This window comes from Caretta caretta, chromosome 9 (assembly GCF_965140235.1).
Source record: "Caretta caretta isolate rCarCar2 chromosome 9, rCarCar1.hap1, whole genome shotgun sequence".
NCBI lineage: Eukaryota > Metazoa > Chordata > Testudines > Cheloniidae > Caretta > Caretta caretta.
The window spans coordinates 84,868,115-84,889,922 of NC_134214.1; the positions used below are offsets into that span (position 1 = coordinate 84,868,115).

Consider the following 21,808-nt stretch of genomic DNA (forward strand, 5'->3'; position numbering starts at 1 on the left):
TTGCCTCTCTTGTCCAGGAACACAAAATGAGCTGGCAGATTGCCTCAGCAGGTCTTTCTCCAGTCACCAAGAGTGGTCCCTTCGCCTGGATGTGGTGAGGGACGTATTCCAGCAGTGGGGGACGCCCCACGTAGACCTGTTTGCAATCAAGTACAACAGAAAGGGTCCCCAGTTCTGCTCCCTACAAGGCCACACTCCGGATTCTATCATAGAAACCTTTCCGCTACTGTGGATGGGACATCTTTACTATCCTTTTCCCCCTATCCTGCTCATGCACAGAGTACCGCTAAAGATCAAGCGGGACCAAGACCAGGTCATTCTGGTAGCCCTAGCATGGTCCTGCCAACATTAGTCTCCACTCTGCTGAGCCTCTCAGTGGCCACACCAGTCCTGCTTCCATTACCCCAGGACCTGATCTCTCAGGACCACAGTCGCTGTTCCACTCAAACCTGAGCTTCCTTCACCTATCAGCCTGGAAGCTTCATGGCTAAATCCCAGGGAGCAGGCTTGCTCAGAGCAAGTTTCTCAGATTCTGTCAGGTAGTAGAAAGCCCTCCACCAGGACTACTTACCTTTCAAAGTGGGCGTTGCAACATGGAGTCTCGCCCATGGAGTCATCTTGATAAGAAAGACTTGAATATCTATTGTACCTGAAGCAGCAGGTCTAAGCTAATCTCCTCTTTCAAGGTTCACCTTGCAGCAGTATCAACTTTCCAAACCTGGGTGGGTAACCGAGCCGTTTTTTCAAATGACATCTGTCTTTCCTAGCGCAGATTCCTGTTCACGATATTTGTAAAGCAGTGAACTGGTCATCAGTGCACACGTTCTCCTCCCATTACACAATCACTCAACAGGCCAGAGATTTATGTCAAATTTGGGCAAACTGTTCTGCAGTCAGTGTGTCCATGAACTCCGATTCCTCCACCTAGCCAACTGTTGGGGAGTCACCTAGAGTGGAATGCACATGTGCAATCACACAAAGAAGAAAAACCAGTTAGTAACCTTCTGTAACTGTTGTTGTTTGAGATGTTTTGTGCGTGTCCATTCCATGACCTGCCCCTCTACATCAGAGTTTTCTGGAAAGAAGGAACTGAGGGGTCGATTGTCGCTTTATACCGGCACTAAGGCGTGTGACACCCTTTGGGTACCACTGAGGGGAAAATTTCCAGCGACCGTGCTCAGGGCACATGCAGACCTAGAGTGCAAAGGACATATGCAGCACATGACGAGCTACAGTTATGGAAGGTTAACCACCATTTTATGTGCAAAACATCTGTGCTAAATGCTTCACAAGTCTAACATATAATTACTCTTTTACTTAATCATATAAAGCAAAAGAGAGTCAGATCCTATAGATCATAACTAAGATCCTAAACACAATGCGCCTTGTTAGATCACCTGTCTCTTGGTTTCAGAGTAGCAGCCATGTTAGTCTGTATCCTCAAAAAGAACAAGAGTACTTGTGGCACCTTAGAGACTAACAAATTTATTAGAGCATAAGCTTTCGTGGGCTACAGCCCACTTCATCGAATGCATACAGTGGAACATATAGTAAGAAGATATATATATATATAGATACACACACACAGAGAGAGAGAGAGAAGGTGGAAGTTGCCATACAAACTGTAAGAGGCTAATCAATTAAGATGAGCTATTATCAGCAGGAGAAAAAAACTTTTGTAATGATAATCAAGATGGCCCATTTAGACAGTTGACAAGAAGGTGTGACGATATTTAACATGGGGAAATAGATTCAATATGTGTAATGACCCAGCCACTCCCAGTCTCTATTCAAACCCAAGTTAATGGTATCTAGTTTGCATATTAATTCAAGCTCAGCAGTTTCTTGTTGGAGTCTGTTTTTGAAGCTTTTCTTTGCAAAATTGCCGCCCTTAAATCTTTTACTGAGTGGAAAGGGAGGTTGAAGTGTTCTCCTACTGGTTTTTGGATGTTATGATTCCTGATGTCAGATTTGTGTCCATTTATTCTTTTACATAGAGACTGTCCGGTTTGGCCAGTGTACATGGCAGAGGGGCTTTGCTGGCACATGATGGCATATATCACATTGGTAGATGTGCAGGTGAACGAGCCTGATGGCGTGGCTAATGTGATTAGGTCCTATGATAGTGTCACTTGAATAAATATGTGGACAGAGTTGCATTGGGCTTTGTTGCAGGGATAGGTTCCTGGGTTAGTGTTTTTGTTGTGTGGTTGATGGAGAGTATTTGCTGTACTGGTCAGTTTCCCAAGATCTGTGAGAGTGAGGGATCATTTTTCAGGATAGGTTGTAGATCTTTGATGATGCACTGGAGAGGTTTTAGTTGGGGACTGAAGGTGACAGCTAGTGGCGTTCTGTTATTTTCTTTGTTGGGCCTGTCCTGCAGTAGGTGACTTCTGGGTACTCTTCTGGCTCTGTCAGTCTGTTTTTTCACTTCAGCAGGTGGGTATTGTAGTTTTAAGAATGCTTGATAGAGATCTTGTAGGTGTTTCGTCTCTGTCTCTTGGGAGTCCTTGGAGGCCATCTGTATCCAGGAAGGCAAGCAGGGCAAGCTGTTACGTATAGGGTAGCCTCATGAAGTTTCCTTCCCCCAGCTTGTGACTTTGCTTTCTTCTGTCCAGTGCTCCCTCTTCCTGTCTGGCTCTCTCTGTTGCTGTTTGTTTTGTGGTTGGTAACTTTCCTTCCCCCCACAACTCTGCACCCTCAGAGGATGGGTAAAGCTGGTTTTCCCCTAGGATGCATCCATTTTTTAGCATAACTTTTGTGTGATCAAAGCATGATCATTAACATTAAGTATGCCCCATTGTGTCTTGCCTGGTGTGTACCCACTGCAGGTTCTGTCTGAAGTGGAGGATTCGCATATATCTGATCTATATCGGTATTCATGATAACAGCAGTTTTCATAGTAACATTCCATAACTCCACAAATCAACCAGAATTCATAACTTGTACTAGACAGTTTCCCCAATCACCACCCCCATGGTGAGTATCACTGATCACTGAGTATCATTTCATTTAAACAGTAAATTTGGATAAGGAACTAAATTATTGATGTGGTACCAACCGTAGGGCCCAAAAGCCATCTCCATATAAAGACAGTGGGCATCTGTCTGATGAAAAGACACTGTGTTCTTGCAGATCTTATCATAGAATGTATGAGGTTTGTCCATTCAAAGGTAGCCACCAACTTTGACTGAGTGATCTCCAGCTTCTGGTGGAGGAGATAAGTTTCTTAAATGTATACCTTAATCACCTAGCTCTATAGAAGCTGCCTTCTTAACGTGGAGATTTCTGAAGAGCTGTGTTCTCTTAAGATAAATACTCAGTGCTGTAGCCCACCAAGTTAGGCTACTGTGTTTTAGATTCAGAGAGGAGGAAGGCAGAATGATATTGTGATCTGTGAAAATAAGTGAGTGGGGATGCGGTCATTGAAAAATACAGTGTTTGTGGCTCACTGACAACTCACGATCCAGAATTCTGCTGGTCAACTTGATTATTGTGAAGAATACAAATAGAGAAAATTATTCAGTCCTGAGGTTCAAGGGGAAGAGCTAGTCTTTGCAGAACCAAACTCAGTTTCTAAGTATAGAAAATGTAACTGCTTTATTTTTTCAATTCTATAACTTTTTACCTTTTGCTTAGAAAGGAACTAATTGGAGATGGTAGGAGAGACCCCTGCTGCTAGAGTTAATAGTATCAGAGTTTTGATATAGGAGTTTCCACAAGTCACAAGAACCTAGGAATATTAGTCTCCTACTGTTTTCAGAGAATAAGACTTACAGGGAAATGATTGTACTCAAGGTGCCTAACCCATCTCACTGCCCATGCCGCTGCAGGTACGCTTCTATTTTTAGTGTGTTCAAACCTAGCACACATACATCTACCTGAGCTGAAAATAACACCTCCAGCTTGAGTGTGTTCTTTACATCTATAGCACCCAAACCAGTGGAGAATTATTGGCCCTCATCAGTGAAGTAAGTAGTCAAAAATATGTATTTAGAGGACTGTTCCTGTTTTCCAGTATTCCACATCTGCTAGTTGTGCGTGTTTAACAATTCAAATAACTCCTACTGGCATCTGTGATATAGGGTAACAGTGAAACATTAAACACTTCTTGTCAGATAAGGTATCTTGAAACACAGCTCCAGTTGCTTTTTATATGGAAATAATTGTGTTGTCGTGCAGCTTCTGCTGCCCCCTTTCCCTTCTAGAATATTGAGAGAATTCGGGCAGGAGGCATAACTTCTCTCTCTACTCCAGAAGTCAAAGGTGAAAAAAGTTTTAAATAGACCAGCAGTTCTCAAACTGTTTTAATGGGGTCACCAGGGCTGGCATTAGCCTTGCTGGGGGCCAGGGCTGAAGTGGAGGCCCAAGCCCCACTGCCTGGAGCCAAAGCCAAAGCCCAAGGGTTTCAGCCCTGGGTGGCGGGACTAAGGTTACAGGGCCCATTCCTGGGGCTGAAGCCCTTGGAATTTGGCTTTCCCCCCACCTCCATCCCCTCCCTCACTCAGGGCGGTGGGGCTTAGGCTTTGGCTCCCCACTCCTAGGTTTGTGTAGTAATTCTGTAGATAGAAGGGGTGCAAGAAAGTTTGAGAACCCTTGAAATACACCAAAACTGGTCCATTGCTCATGATCCCCACTTCAGAGTGATGGCGGTAGCTCCAGCTATCCTTTGAGTTCTAGTCTTGGCATTAACTTTAATTCTCTCTTCTCTCACAGGGAATGTCTAAAAAGTGACTTAAGATGCAGGATAAGGATAGCAATAGCATTTTGTTTTTCCATCTGGTTCAACAAGCAGATGTGATTCTAGTTTCAGGCAGACTGCCCTTGTCCTGCTTTGACACACATTCAAGTAACTTCATTAGCTGCCAAGTTGATAGTTTATTTTCAGAGTGGAAGGGGATTTCATTCAAAGATCAGTTTACACAGAGACCAGAAGCCATACTCCTTTTAAGATCCTCACAACATAATAAGTGCCACACTTCATTCACATCAAACTGAGGAGACGTACAACCCATCTTTCAGCCAAGGCTGGAAGCCATTTGATGAATACATACATCACTCACAAACACTATCGTGTCAAGTACATTTGTGCTTCCCTTATATTTTTGGTCTTTCAAATCACAGTTTGTGGCAATAGAGCGCAAGGAATAGTCTCAACATAAATGCACAATTCCCAATTTTACAGTACAGCGTAAGTGTAAATGTGGCAGCAGTTTGCAGATTTGTTGGTAAACTTTATTAATTTTTTTTATGAAGAGCGTTTAAAAAGAATCTGTCAGGAGCCAGATTCTTCTTTGTTATACGTGGGCCATGTCCACACAATGGGTGCTGTAGAGGCACAGGTTCAGCACCACAGCTGTGTCGCAGTCGGGGAGATGCCTCCTGCAGTGACAGAAAGGGGTTTTTCGCTCACTGCAGGAATGCCGCCTCCCCGAGGAATGGTTGCTGGATCAACGGAAGCATTCTTTTGTCAACCTAGCTGTGTGTAGGGATTAAGTTGGCAGAGCTACAGCGCTGAGGGGCAGGAATTTTTCACACCTTTGACAGACATAGCTATAAAAACAAGGAGGAGTCCGTGGCACCTTAAAGACTAATAAATTTATTTGGGCATAAGCTTTCGTGGGTAAAAAACCCACTTCCTCAGGTTTTTTACCCACAAAAGCTTATGCCCAAATAAGTCTGTTAGTCTTTAAGGTGCCACCAGACTTCTCGTTGGTTTTGTGGATACATACTAAGCCGGCTACCCCTCTGATACTCAACATAACTATGTCAACCTAACTTTTAGGTGTATATCAGGCTTTGGTACAAAAAAGGTGAGTAACTCCATTTTGACTTCCATGGAGTTATTTTGCATTGGCACCCGTATAGAAGTATAATTGGGTCCGGACTGTGGGCATTTACAACTAAAGACATTATGTGAAAGGAGGCCACGTGGATTTTGGGCCATGTATGGTTCTTGCATCTTCTCTGACTTTGTGGGGTGAGTTGGTTAAGGATATGGAGTAACGCTGGTACAAACTGATGTAGCTTTACCACCACCTCCTTGGACAGCTACTATTGATGGGCAACACCTTCTGAAGACATTTATACTATTGTATATATTCAGTTGTAAAAAGTCACCCAGATAGGTGCTTTAATGAAACTGAAATAAAGCAATCCAAAGTGACCCCAGTGAAATCCATGGAGTTACTCTGGGTTTACATCACTGAAACTGAGATTAGAGTCCGACTCCCTAATAGCAAAATGATGAAATCTCTATTTTTGGAAAGCACATGACTATGCCATAACCTCAGTTAGGACTTGCAGAATTGGATTTTTATTTGATTGTTTGTAATTTTGGTGGATAATAGCCATGTTTGTTTTTAAGCATTTTTATCTATTTACATTTTCACAGTAGTGGGATATTATGGGGTAGTGCAGATAATTATTTAATGACAGTAGACACAGATTCAAGAAGAAAAGCTTTTTTTATTAAAATACAAATTGTCAACATCACGTCAAAATATACAGAGTTTGATTTAAGGATATTACTTTAAGTTCTCAAGCAGCATATTTGTTATGTTGCCACTCTGTACATTTTAGTTTTTAATCAATGGAAATATTTGTCGGTTTGTGTGCGTACAGTGAAGTTTGTTTACCGATTAAATCTAATCCTTCCAAGCCTAACTTTAGTATTTCTAATGGTTTCCTTTAAAAATCCTTTGAGATTTTTTTCTTTGCCCATTTTTAGGTACCGTAGTGAGAAGATGACCATGAGCTACACAGAGTACCTTGCCCATCGACAGCATCATCACTTCCAAAATGGCATTGGGCACCCCCTTCCACCATACAACCATTATTCCTGACACTGAGCCACATGACCAGTCACTGGACCTCTCTGCAGACCTCTTCCCAGGAGACCCCGCCCCTTCCTGGTCTAGCTATCTCTATTACTGTACCATTTTATGATGATAGTTTCCGTTGCCATGTTGACGCTTCTCCTTGGTTGGAGAAGTTCATCGTGGCAACGGGTGAGAAAACTGCATTATTACGAAGTTCCCATAATTCTTTTTTATTGAGTCACTGCGGGGTTTTTTTGCAGCATATATAACCCTTGTGTTTTTTATAAAATTTGAAATTTATACTACATTAACATTGAATAATATCAATCAAGGTTTTCTGTGACTGTGGATGGAAGGAAGACTTTAATGTTTAAGGGTTACAATTAGGGATATCCTTTTTTAGAGTAAGACATTTGTTGCTGTTGCATTAATAGTTGTAACAGGGAATGAAACATATCAGAGATTCAGGTATTAAGTATACATTCCCACCACTGTAGTAAAAGCTCTTTACTTCATGTAGTTAAATACATGAGCTTCAGATCCAGTACTTACAGACAGAATTTGAAGGGCAATATTTCAGATGAAGAGAAGCTGTTGTACCTAGCATAAGAGGCACTGATGATAGGAAGTATTTCAGGATCGGTTGGTCTAATTGATTACAGACTTAAAGTGCCTGATCCAGCAGGGTACTAAGTGCCCTCAACTCATATTCCATTATGTGGGAATTGAGGGTATTCTGCCCTTCTCAGGATCAGACACCAAAACAGTGTTTGTAATGCAAAGAAGAGACGTCGTTCTGATGTTCTCAAATTAGGAGTCACTTTTGTTTTAATAATGGTTGGTGAAGAGGCAATGTTATATTAGGAAGAAATGGATTTAGATTTTTGTGCCTTTTGTGTAGGACATAAATACAGTTACATAAAAATCATAGGAAGAATATTAAAAGCACCAGATAGCTTAGCAAACCACGCTCAATTCTCTACTGATCTAGTGTCAATTATGTTTTAAACTGGGGTTCTTTTGAGCAAGCACATTGTGAAAGAATTTCTCTTCTCTCCTCATCATATTCTTTCTTTTTAGTTGTGGGTTTCCTAAGTTGTATTAGGTCATGATTAGCCAGATAACAATTAACTGTTGTTTTAAAAAACAGTGTGGGTGTTGGAGAAAGAGCACAGGACAAATATGCCATGATTTCAGATGGCTTCATCTCTTACAGGAGCAGTCCTGGAGAGTTGTAAGTACTGTGAAATAGTTCTGGTAACATTTCTGCACTAAGAAGAGGTAGAAATTCATTTAGTGTATTGATCAGAATTTTTTGTTGTTGTTACAGCTGTAGTAACGGAGATGGGATTTATAAAAGGTATGTGTGGTAGAGTAGCAAGACCTGAACATTTTGTAATATGTAATATGAGGCAGGTTTTGCTGGTTAGTTTTAAGATAGAAGGTCTTTGGGATTCCTTCATCCACAGCATTTGATGTCCAAACACTTTCAGTTGTGATGCCTTAATTTATAAGCAAACAAAAGGGCCTGAAAATTCAGTAGCCAAGAGAGATGCGAAGTGGACACTGCAAAAATCAATAGATGTTTATATAGAGGATATTTTGGAGGATTCTATTGTCTTGTTTCTACTTGGGGAACATTTTAAAGTGGATTAGCTTTTAAGTGGAAACTGTAAACAAGTGGCTACTTGACTGAAAGGTTTTTTTCTTGCCCTTATAGGGAAACTGAGCACAAGCTGAATAATATTGTCTGCTGCAAAAAAAAAAAAAAAAGTCATTTACCCCATCTTTACCCATCATCTCGTTACAGCATGCTCATGCTTCTGTATGAGCTCATTGTTAGAAGTTTTTTAAAAAAAGATTATATATAAAAATATATATGTATTTAAAGGTGCTAATCAACCTTGAGCAGGTCACGTGACTGGTCATGCGGACTCTAAAATCATATCAGATTTTTTAAAAATCCTCAATATATGCAGATGTTATACAGAATTTCTTACCAGTGTAATAATGATATACTGATGAAATAAACAATCCTGCAGGTTTTGAAGGACAAGGTCAGCAATACTTCCCATCATGGCTTGGGGGGAAAAAAAAGGATAGTTTTGTCTCCTTTTTGTACACAGCATAATGCACAATGAATTTTTGTCTATCTTTCAGTAGCTGTTGCTTAAAAAGAATAGTTCTAAGAGTGTTATACAAATTGTAAAGGTGTGCTTTAAAATCAATTAATGCCCAGGCCCTTCTGGACCAGTGTCTTGTGTCATTCATTAAAAAACTGTTACAGATATATGGGTCAGTCAGTCAGTTTTATAGGAGATATGTAGAAATACACTGGTTTTTCATGCTTAGAATAATCAAATCTATCTACTATGTTTCTGGGGCACCTATCTCCTCGATGTGTAAGTGCTGAGAATGCTGTTTATTATGTTTTTTATATACTTATGGGTATATTTGAATAAACTTGCATGTATTTCACTCAGACATGCCCTGGGACAGAATAGGTCTGTTTTTCTAAACCTGATCAAGAATAGCGTGTGAAATCAGTTTCATGAATGTTCTTATTTAACTACACTAATAGCCTTTTAGATATAGCTCAGTGGAAATATTTTTATGTTGGGTATTTTCACTGTTTTTTTTTAAGTTAACATTTTAGCTTCCGAGAAACACTAATCAGTTTGCTTTATTCCATTTTAAAAGACTTTAATTGTCACTTTAAAGTCTCTTCCTCAGATCCATGTGCTATTATCTGAGTTAGACAGCAAGCCCCTCTTAAGTGTTGCTCCGTCATGCTTCAAGTGGCCTTCCTTCTGGCCCAGATTGTGCTATCGCACTGACTTCCCCCACAGTGCTAGACACAGTAGGTGGAGGGCACAGTAGTGAGTTTGGACCTGGTGTATGAAGTTCATCAGGGCAATTGATGTGGCACACCCTGACATTTGTATATGGACCTCTTTACTTGTCTTCAAATGTGCGGGTTTTTCAAACTCTTGCCTGGAGTAGGTTACATCTCTTGTGTGTGTTAGATCGAACCAAAGAAGCCTCCAGCCATGCACACATGCTGCTCCTAAAGCCTGCCTTCCAGTCCTTACAAAATCCCTGCAGGGTTAAAGGGTAACTTTTTTATTTTTGTACAGTTTCTAACTGATTTTTGCTAGTGATGTTAATGGAATTAAGTTTATTTGAGGAGTCTGAGTACCTCCTTCATTTAAATAAACTGGTGACTTTCCTTTTATGTTAAAAATAAATATAGAAACCCAAAGTGTGCCTCTCAGATTTAAGGGTTTCTGGTTACATTTTTTCTTATGACCAGCAATGATTCTTTATATACAAAGATATGTTCTCCTTGTTTTTTATTACTGTTAAAGAAAAAAATAAAAACCTCTTTCTTTGCTCTGGATCCAGTAACTGCGCTGGTACATAAACGCACTGAGAAGACAAACTTTTGTTTGAAACTTTTGTAACAACTTATGACTGTTTTTGTATATCAAAGTTGATTCTTTTCAAAATATTTGGATCTAGTTTCTAAGTTATTTTAGTGTTTTATATGTTATGAAAAAAATTACTTTGAATTGTTCACCAGCATAATGAGTTATCTTGAATGCAATGGTGACACATTACGGGCTTTGAGCTACCTGGAGTAGCTTACAGGGCCCCTATTTTTCCTTCCTTATTAGTAACTTGATTATTGATTACAATAATATCACAGATTACCTGAACCCCCTTCCATTATAACTAGATCCTCCCTTCCAACATTTAATTGCTATTAGTGTGAAGAAACTGTTGAAATGGGCATTTTAATATGAGTATGGCTTAAAAAAGGTAAAAATGAGGAAAAAAACAAAAAAAATATAGAAGGTTATCTGTGGGTCTGTGAGATATGGCTGTGGAAAGATATTGTAGTAGTTTTAACACTATTGTTCTTACCTTTTAAATCATTTACCCAATAAAATAAGGAAAAAGAATCACCATTTCCTGTTTTCATGTTTCTTTGCTAAATTGTGTGGCCAGCTCAGTTACTTTTTTGAACATTTGAGAGTTCCAAAAAGGAATTTGGATTTTAATGATGTATTTGGAGGTACATTTTGTTCTAAATGAAGTCAGTCTGTTCATTTTCCCAGCTAGAGCAATAAATTGGGCATGAACCACTTGGTATTTCTGTGGCAAAAGAGAAACTGACAGTCTAACTGAGAAGTGATGTCACCTGCCTAATATGTAACACTTCAGTTCCTTCAGAGCTCGATTTACTGAGTGTATGCCCCTTCCATTGATTTCAGTCACTTTTAAATCAAATCCACGAGGGAGGGGTCTGGTCTTTTATATAGAGCCTTCTTGTTGCAAAACCAGTCATACTGGTACAACTGCTGCTATCATTTATATAGTACATATTGGGGAGATGTGACAAAACAGTATAAAACTCAGGAAATGAATACACAGAGTATTGAGTATGTAACAAACACCATAAATCCCACCTAAAGTAGAATTGTAGGCCTGGAAGGGACCACAGTAGGTCATCTAGGCCAGACCCCTGCACTCACGGCAGGACTAAGTATTATCTACACCAGGGGTCAGCAACTTATGGCACATCTGCCAAAGATGGCACAGGAGCAGATTTTTAATGGCATGCTCAGCCCGCTGCCGAACCCAGGCCAGGACCCCACCAGGCAGCAGCGTGCCATTAAAAATCCTGCCCGCCCCTGCCAGCTGCTGCTGCAGAGCAGGCAAGCTCCCTCCTTCCCTCAGCATGCTGGGTTCCTGCCCCTCCTCCTCTCCCTCCCTGCTGCCGATCAGCTGATGGCCCTTGCGCAGAAGGGGGAGAACCAGAGCCACAGCGCTCCGGGGAGGAGAGGTGGGGACAGGTCCTTGGGGAAGGAGGGTGGAATCAGGGCATATACCCTACAGCCCCCTACTGTGAGCTGCTCAGGGCAGGGGGCTGGGAGCGACCCCAGCCCTCTGACCTGACCCCTGTACCCCCCTACAACCCCAGCCCTGACTCCAGCACACACCCCCAGCCCCCTGCCCTTACTCTTGCACCCCCCCACCCCATGTCCTGACCCTTGCACTCCCCACATTCCTACCCTGAGCACCAAACAGGAGCTCCTGCACCCACATTCCCACCTGCACCCCTCATACCAAATGGGAGCTGCCAAGGTAAGCACTCCACACCCAAACCTTCTGCCCTAACCCTGAGCCCCCTCCCCCATTCTAGCTCCTAGCCAGACCCTACACCCCAGCCCTGTGCTCAGTGCACTCCCACCCTCAGCTCAGTGAAGAGAGAGAGGAAGAGAATGGGCTAGAACCAGGGAGAAGGTAGGTACGTACCCACTCTGCGTGGGCAGGGCCAGGATCCCAGACTGGCAGCAGGCTGAGCGGGGCCAGCAGCCGGGACCCTGGCTGGCAGGAGCCAGCGGAGAGAACCCCAGACCGGCAGTGGGCTGAGCCAGCCAGGGTCCTGGCCGCAGGCCCCGCTCAGCCTGGGTGAACAGAACCCCAGGCTGGCAGCAGGCTGAGCGGGCCAGCGGCGTAAGATCAGCATTTTAATTTTAAATGAAGCTTCTTAAACATTTTGAAAACCTTGTTTACATATGACAATAGTTTAGTTATATAATATATAGATTTATAGAGAGACACACCTTCTAAAAAACATTAAACAAGGGCACGCGAACCCTTCAATTAAAAGTGAATAAATGAAGACTCAGCACACAACTTCTGAAAGGTTGCTGACCCCTGATCTACACTATCCCTGAGGATCTAGATAGTGATCAGTGTACATTCATTCTCTTTCCCCACATCATTTCAAAAGAGATCACTTGCAGTGTTACTAGTCTTGCTTAAGTCCTCAACTGGTTTGTTTCACATTGTGCTAGTACAGAGTACAACTTTGATCACATTCCACAGCAAGGGTGAGTGTATGTAAAAATTCCAGCTACCCCGTAAATTTAATTCCTTTCATTTATATAGTTCATGTAAAAATGATGCTGCCCCTCCTATGTAGCAGATGGGATTTGGCAGTTGTGGGGAGACTATGCATTTCTTTCCGCAAAATCCTTGACCCCAAATTTGGGTGACTAAAATTAGGAACCAAATCCATTGAGAACAGTGTGCTCAGAATCCTTGCCAATCGGATCACTCTTACAGAGGTGTCTTCTGTGGATTTAGGTGCCCAAATGTGAAAATTTGGGCTCGTTTGTGTAGCTTTTGCATGTATGTCAATAGGTGGCTTTGTAAAGACAAGCTATTGGGCTAGACGTCTACACTAATACCCCAGAGGATGTTCCCCTCACTGTACTCCATACAGACGCTCCCCGGGTTACACAAGAGCTGACTTACGCAAATTTGCACTTACGTAAAAAGTTCCGTAAGCTAGAAATAGGAGTCTTTGGGGCTTTTTGCATAACATTCAGGTATACGTTTCCGATTTACGCAAAATTCGAGTTACGCAAGGCTTTCCAGAACAGAACGATTGTGTAAGTCAGGGAGCATCTGTATATTGTGGGATTCAATTTTCTTGATGGTTTAAGGTTTCTCCCCATTTTTGGAGATTGTCTACTTCCCACTTGTAGTGCTCAGAGCACCAGCTGCCCACAAGGCAGAAAGTAAAATTTACATATTCTGTAATTTTTCCTTCTAAGTGGACTCCATGAGACCCCATCCAAAGTGTCCAATTTTGCATTAAATTCCAGTTGAAGAGGAACTCTCAATCCTTCCTTTTTTCCCCTCCCTGAGTATTCCTTCAGAGAGGGTCAAATCTTGGGATTCACTCAAATTGGGATCTGACTTTGCCACAAGTCTTCTTTCCACTCTTTGTCTAAAAAAGTAAGTAGATACAGTCTCCTGCCTGGCAATACTAATATTTTATGTTTAATAATCAGAATGTATAGTTTGTCTTCTAAGTTTGGGGAGTTACAGGTCTCTGAACAGCACCACCTGTTGGCTGTACATTGTACAGCTAGAGAGTTTTAAAACAAAGACGCTTCTTGCACTTGGAAGACTAGGAGAAATAACCCAGTTGTAATGGATCACAGAACATGGTGCCAACTTCAGAGAATGAAAAATTAGATAAGTAAATTTTACCTTTTTGACATCACTGTAGTACTTTCAAAATTGTGACTAATAGCATCAAGCAGCAAATCTGTTTTTAATACTTTATTTCTATGAAGGATAAATCTACAGTCTGAACTGTACCTTAAAACTGTTTAATAATCCTTTCCCCAACTCCTGGCAGTTTTACATCTTGACATTCTGCGTGAAAGCTTTGGAGGTACCCTTTAGCTGGAAAAAAAAAAGTTTCTTAGAAATTTCCTCTCTGGTGGGGGGCATGGGTGTGTCTTGGGGAAGTAATGGAGTGATCGTGATCTGGGCACAGGCAGTTTGGGGAAAGTAGTCATTAGATTGGTAAAAAAGCCTTTACACATTCACTTCATCACTAATACACAGGAATTGACTTGTTTTGATTGCTGTTGCTAAAGTAAAAAAATCACTCAATGCATGCAGAATACTAAGCATTTTCCTCTCGTTCTGCCACCCATATATATAGGTAATGCTCTGGCAATCAATCCCATCCTTAACATACCTGACTAAAGCTTCCATCTTGGCATTTATCAGATTTTGTCACCTGTATAAAGGCATGTTTACAAAGTAGTAGTAGTGAAGTATGTATGCTTTTCTATCCTGCAATACTCAAGTAGAGAGCCACTCTCCTTTTCCCCATGGTAATATTCCCAAATGGAGCATGGTGCATTCCCAAAGTGTGATGGATTCATGGGTGGCTATACCTACCAATGAAAAAATCCCCATACCTTGATCACTGCTCCAGTCTATGAATCAACTTGCTTTTCAAAAAATCTGTGGTACTGTGAGCTAAGGCTGCGGTTCTTGGGTGACAGATTAAAATTGACAAACATTTGCTATTAAAACAAATATAAACAATACAATTGATTGACAATTATAGCTATGTCACCTATTGGTAGGGAACAATTTGATTAAATTTAGCCCCTTGTCCGAGTTTTTATTCAGACTTCTAGCTTAGTAAATTAGTTTGCCTCTCATTCACAGAGGTAGAAATCTACTCTGGTGGCTTGAGCTGTGCTTTCAAGTTATTAGCGCCAATGGTTTCAGTCTTCACACATTGTGACTGGTCATCCCAAGACATAGTATTGATTCTGCTCCTTGATTGGATGAAACCCACAGCTCATGGCCTCTATATACTGTTTAATATATATGTGCACGATTTGTCACTTTCCTTTTCCATGAACACCATTTGCAAGTTATATGGTAGCCTGTCATAATGATACTGTTCATGGGATTGAAGTAAAGATGTTAAACAGCTTTTGCAATCAAACCACTGCTGGTCTGAAGTGTAGTTGATCACAGCACTCATGAAGTGTGGGGATTTTTTTAAATAAAAACCTGCTAATTAGGGCTCGATGTCATCTGTAATGACAAACTAAAAGTTAGGACTTACCTATCCACTGCAGTTGAGCAGCAGTGACAAAATGTGCAAATATTGCAGAATAAAAGGTCCAAAAGATTGTTTTAGGTTGAAACCTGTGCATATTCTGTTCCATACCTTGTAATTCTTCTGAGACTATTGTGAAATATTGGCATGACAGTACAGAAAATTAGGAAGAATGCTCTGCCACTTCAATGGAGAGGGTGTTGAGGTAGGCAGAGTATAACTAACAAGACATGTACAAAGTTTTCAAAAGCATTTTCTTCATGGGTGAAGATTTGAAAGTAATCTCCTGCCACCTGTACCTTCTACCCACCACTTGTGGGTAGGGGAGGTTTAAACAGTGAATAGAGAAGAAGGAGTACTTATGTACCTTAGGTGTGGTTTCATCTCTCTCCTTTGTGCTCTAGTGTAGGAAGGGATGTAGTGGAAGATGTTCAATTTTCTTGGCTATGATTGGTTATAATCAGGCAACAAGATTGTTCAGGTAGGCTCAGGACCTGGCATAGCTAAAATGATGACAAAACTGCTCCCACACACAGTTGAAGGTATTTATTCCTTTAATTAAAGATTTAACAACTAATTGCCCAATGAGCAGGATCTCAGTTAGGGACCAACAAAAACAGACCAAAATACAAAAAACCAAGTACACAAATATACCCCTTATCTGCAAATGTTACCTGATAACCAAGTTTTAGCACATTAAAAAGGTTACAAAATTTAGAACACTTTTACAAATTACTTTGAACTAACAGCAGAGGTGGCAGCTGAGTGCCCACATTGGTCCCTGTCCCTGCCCAGGATAATATGATGGTTGGAACCAAGGGCGGGATAAGTTTCCAAAGACAGCTTTGTGCCTCAGCTCAGTGCATGTAGCAATTCCAGATTCCTGGCAGAGCATGGCTGGCAACAGCATTGTGGGTGCACTCACCACTCTACTTGCCGCATTGAGATAACTATGACTCAGAATAAATGCAAAAATAAAAAAGGTATAAAATTGACCCTCAAGAAAAATAAAGCCATTTTAAAAACAGCTCGGCTTTAACTAAACAACGCTAAGCAGAAAAACAGAGTTACAGCAATATCACCTTGAGCACAAGGTCACAAAAGAACTGTTTGTTATGGATCTCGTCACTGTAATTAGCATAAAACACAGAAAGTAGTTGTGTTTGTCTTTACAAACATACCTGCAGCATTTCTGCTTACAGACTAATACCAGATGCTTACCTTGTTAAAACTAGGACGACTAACTTTCCCAATGTATGCTGCAGCTCTCCTTTATCCCCCGTCTTTTAAAATAAAATTGTGAAAAGTTCACCTAGTAAAACGACAAATGCAATTGGAAATAACTGCAACAAGAAAAAATGCACATCTATATTTTTCTCCTCACGGAGTTACAAATGACTAGGAAACCAATGCCTGTGATTTATAGACGAGACTTGGGACACAGAATCAAGTACTTAACTGCAAATAGCCGTTTCTGAGAGGGAAAGACACTTAGGTTTTTACAAAACATTCAGTTATCAAATATACAGAAATATCAAAACCCTGATTGAGGCTACAGAGAGAGGGGAATATATCTACACTGAGGTACTCTAAAACCATAAAGTGCACAACTGAACTGACTGCTCATGTCTCCCAGCTTCAGCAAAGCGCTCTGCCTACAAGCGGCATTTGTCAAGCACTAAGAAGTCAAACTAATACCACGTCTAGGGTGTATTTGGGGGCTATGGCCTTACATCCATTTATTTATATGTATATTGGACATGTTCAGAAAAAAAATTTTTTCTTCTGAACATGACTAAGAGCTGTTAATCTCCAGTTTATGAGAGAAACAAGATGCAAATTTATCTTTGGTTTTTAAAGTCCAATGCGCTTAAGCAGAAGATGGACAAAAATAGATCAATGGTAAAACACTGCAGAGGTGTGTCTAAACCTTTGAAAAATAGCACTAGCTGTGTCTTCAGACTACAGAAAGCCTTGGCACCAGAATCCATTACCATGCACTGACTGCTGCCCAACATTACATGGGGGCAGAAGAGTTACCATCTTTAGTTCATGCTTCTCAGCCTGAGCATAAACAAACTGTGTGATAAGTAAACAAGTTAACTGTAGCTACTAACAGCTCCTCCTGTAGAGTAGAGAGGAGATAAGGGCAGAGTTTGGTGTGCTCAGAAAGGCCACCTCCATTGATCAGAGCACCATGTTGCTAAATAGTTGGAGCTAGCTTTTAAAGACACAATTTTACCCTCAACATACACAAAGTTCTCCACTGATGGGGAGACACCCCCAAAATAAGGATGCACTTGATAAACAGAGTTCGCTTTAGTTTGGGATTGACTCCATTGGCACAAAGCCTAGCCAGTCACATCTGTCAGGGATGGTCTATTAGCCCTGCCTCAGTGCAGGAGACTGGATTAAATGACCTATGGAGATCCCTTCCTGTCCCTCACTTCTATGAGTCTGTCTCTCCTTTCTAGGCTTCCCTCTCCCGCTCCTGTTTTATTAAAATAAACTACAATATTCAGGCTCCCACCTGACATGTCACCTGCTTAAAAATGGAAAAACAATAATATTAAAGACCACAAATTATTTTCCTGTCGCTGGAGTTCTGAATACAATGGAGAATAACCTTCTCCAGGTGAAATGTTAGCTATCAGCACCATGAGTGATTTTTCCCTGGTAGTGCGGATGACTTGTCACACATGAACTAGTGGAAGACAAAGTGATCTGTCTCAGGCAGCTCAGATGGCCAGAGGCAAGCTATCCCTTCCACAATGACTAGTCACTCACCTTGTGCTTTCCTCTCCTTTTCACGCTTCCTGGCCACCTGGCTTCACCTCTTCATTTCCAGTATAAACAGAAGCCAACCAAGGAGCATCATCTCTATTGTAAGTGCTTGTAAAACCCACCCATTCAATAGGAGAAAAATAAATCTTCCACCATAGAAGTGATGTAACCCTCCCGTAGGATGTTTTAATAAGTTGCCAAGCTTCTGAGTAGCCCACTATCATCCAAACCAACATCCTACGAATGGAACAATCCCCACCTTTCTGCTGCACCTTACAGACTGTGTCTGTCATAAGAGATCAGCTGAGGAATGAGAGTCAGATTTTAGGAACTGCTTTAGGGGCTTCCCCGACTTTAAACTAAATAGTCTCAAAGTTGCCATTCCTGCTCCTACATTTTTAAACCAGCCAAAAGAGCTAGAAATTATTCACTTCAAGTAAATACCCTGCCATGGAGTGCTTGAGCCACACATTGGAAATTCCCCATTAGCCTCATTATTTGATCTTTGGAGGCTAGTAGTGGCCTAAAAGAGCTGTGGCCGTCCTTATTAGAATGCCCTGAAGCACACAGCTGTAGGCAGGAAATGCTGTATTTTCAAAAATACTACGTGGCTTTATACCTGGGAGGCTGCTGCTGTTCTGAATGGAGCTGTCAAAATCTGTCAGTAGCCACAACATTTTAAAAACATGGGTTAGAAAAAGGCAAGAATCAAAAAACTTAAATCCAAGCAATAGTGCCGGTGTTAAAAGATGGGCCAACTGCATCCCTTGGCAACACCAATGGTCTCTTTCTAAATGCACTTCATTGTAGTTACAGCAGTGGTGTCTGGCCCAGGGCATTTTGCTGAGGGACTGCTAGCTAGATAAATAAACCAAAATAAACATCATACAAGCTTAGGGGATAGGAGGAAGTGCTGTATGATTTAGCTCATCTGTTCCTATGAGAGAACATATATTCAAGTAGGGGGAACTGCTTAATATCTAGCAATATGAACACCTTTGTTAACAGGGGTGCTTTCCCCCCACTCCTGCAAATGATTCAGCAAGATGTGCTTATTTTACATACAGGAGTAGCAGTGAGGCTGTTCTGATGAGTGAAGTTAAACGTGCTTAAGTGGTTGCAGGATCAGGGCCTGAGAGCCACACTGTAAACAGATATTCATTGTGAGTATCAGGGGCTTAGCTCTCAAAGGCGAACTCCTGCTGGAGACTGAAGATAGGGAGCATTTTGTTGGTCTGGGTAACAGGAATTTAAATTGATCACAACTGTGCAATGAGTAAATCTGCCTTTTTATCAAATTATGGCAGCATAGGTTATTCATCATATTTAATATATGCCACCAGGCACAGAGTGTGTCCAGAAAAGGGTTTACGAATTAGAATACCGATTGATAGGATACTCCTGAATGCAGCTGTAAATATATATATTTAATTAAATGGAGTGAAACTATTTAGAGAAGTCATTTGTGTTCCCTCTCCCCCATCAAAATCTGCCTTTGTGAAAATAAAAAACAATGCAAGTTTGTAACTTTGATAATTTTTCTAGGCAATGAGCTCTCTCCTTGAGGTATAAATGGCTGTATCTTAACTTCAGAACATGATCGCAGGGCGACTCAGCTGAAGGGAGAGGTATGGTGGCTCTGTATACTATTACAGCTATGGCAATGCAACACAAGCAATCTAAAAATCACTTTTTGCAGCCAATTCCTGTGATGCAGCTCTGAAATACAACCAACATGAACTCAGATTTCAAAAATTAAAAGGAACACTGCCAAGATTTCCCCCTTTCCACTTGTCTGTACAGTATAACGTCTTAATACTGAACATTGTTAAAACTGAAGTAAATGGACACACTGAATTTGCTTTTCCCCGGTTGTTCTTTCTGAATCTCTGCATGCAGTTTTTGCAATAAGTTTAGTTAAATCAGTGCAGTGCCCTACTGTGGAGGCAGTTATACCAGTATACAGGTGTTTCTAGCAGTACAGCTTGTTATACTAGCAAATGAAACAAGCTATGCTGGTATACGTACCTTTACTCTGATATAACTGCCACCAGACTAGAATTGCACTGATTTAGTTTAAATCACTGCATACGGTGTACAGACCCTTAGAGAGAGAAACCAGAATAGCAGTTTCTCTTTGTTTCCCTACATACTGAACTAATGTCTGTTCAATACAGAACACAGGGCAGGAATTTTTTAAAAGCATGAAATAAAATTTGAAATTCTTCATGTAGGGTTTTGTAACTTGTTTTCTCAGTCTAAACCAGGTTGACAGTGTCCCTTTAATTCATATTTCTTTCTGTTCAGGGGCAACTTGAAGGATGAGATGAAACATCACCCATCACAATTTACAGCCTGCTTGATTTTTTAAAACAATTGTTTCAACCTGATGGTTTTTCATGCATTCAAATCAGAGCAACCTCAGAGCTGGTACTATGCTGGACTCAAACCACACAGGTGAAGATCCACAGCCACTGAGAAAGAACAGTCCAATCTAAAAAATAAATTAAAAATATTTTGAATTTTTTTTTTGTTCCCCATTATCTTCAACCAGCTTAAAGTAGTGCAATAGAACCTCACTAATTCACACGAATAACTGGGAGACCTCTGGCATATTGCTTCACCAACTTGCAAAATTCAAATAACGAAAGTTAAGCCAGGATGATGCATTGCAAACTGTTTGCTTGGTTCACTTTCGGTTAGAGTAGTAATTCAGCTTTTTCTTATACTTTATAATGCAATCAGTAAATGTACTGAAGGATACACAGCAAACAATAATGAAGTCTTGATAAGGGGACTGTACTGCCACTCTCCTTGCTGGGATGCAGGCAGAGCCTGCCATTTTCTGGGGTAATTATATAGTGTGGTTAGGAAGGTTCCATTGTAATCTACATAAAATATGTAAGAAACACCAACTTCTCCCAGAATAAGGCCACTAATTTTGCCATTGGCTACGGGCAGTGAAAAACAGCAGTTGAAAGAAGAAAATCCTCACTCTATCGTAGAGATCTTTTGAGGCAAGAAACATTGATGGGGGGAGGGAGGGGAAGCAGACACAACACACTAACACACTGTCCTTTCATTCTCCTCTTTCTTCTCCAATATGAATACAGGTACCTCCGCTTCCTGTAAGTGCTACTCCCCAGGGAGAAATTTCAGTCTATTTTCTTAGATGGGAGTCTAAGCAAATCCACACTATATTTAAAGACAGGGGCAGCACTGTAGAATAATATTACAAGTTTTCCATGAGCCATAGTCATGATAGTCTGATGTCCAGATGCCCAGATTCGATACCAGGGCCCATAGAAAGGATCTGAGATGGCTGGGCATAACATGTTGTTCAAATTCACTTCCGTGACCTGGGGAAAGGGACAATAACAAGTTTATAAAATCAATCTTATATTGTGCTGTATTGACACAGAAACCTAAAATGGGGATTTCTTAACTCCCCTAAAAATCAAAGTAATCAAGTTAATATGTTGGCAACTCTCACTCACCTAAAGAAAAGGAGTACTTGTGGCACCTTAGAGACTAACCAATTTATTTGAGCGTGAGCTACAGCTCACTTCATCGGATGCACTCACTCACCTATTTATTCAGTACACGGTCAGATTTTCAGAAGTAAGGCAAGCAGTTGTGCACTTAATGTGTATGCAACTGCATGTCTAATTTAGGCATAGTAAAATGTGTTTGTGTGAATAAGTAGCCATTAGCATGTGCAATTGCCCAATTTGAGCACATAATT

General features: G+C 41.0%; 2 protein-coding genes across 5 annotated transcripts in view; one reads left to right on the forward strand and one right to left on the reverse strand.

Moving 5' to 3' along the window:
* Positions 1-20,589, forward strand: part of AMMECR1 (AMMECR nuclear protein 1) — a 152,132-nt gene extending 131,543 nt beyond the window's left edge. Inside the window, exons 7-8 of one of the 3 annotated variants that reach the window (XR_012670004.1) lie at positions 19,609-19,691; positions 20,371-20,589. Coding sequence is in view for 1 of the 3 variants with exons in the window: in XM_048862717.2 (XP_048718674.1) it covers positions 6,731-6,845 (115 nt within the window). In the remaining 2 variants the exon portion in view is untranslated. Of the gene's footprint in view, positions 1-6,730; positions 10,793-19,608; positions 19,692-20,370 lie in introns of those variants that run through there. The other 2 variants (XR_012670006.1, XM_048862717.2) reach the window with 2 other exon arrangements.
* TMEM164 (transmembrane protein 164) overlaps positions 15,811-21,808 on the reverse strand; it is an 89,653-nt gene continuing 83,655 nt past the window's right edge. For both annotated transcript variants that reach the window (XM_048862719.2, XM_048862721.2), the window contains one exon: positions 15,811-21,422. In XM_048862719.2, the coding sequence (XP_048718676.1) occupies positions 21,219-21,422 (204 nt within the window). In that variant the 3' untranslated portion in view covers positions 15,811-21,218. The remainder of the gene's footprint in view (positions 21,423-21,808) is intronic.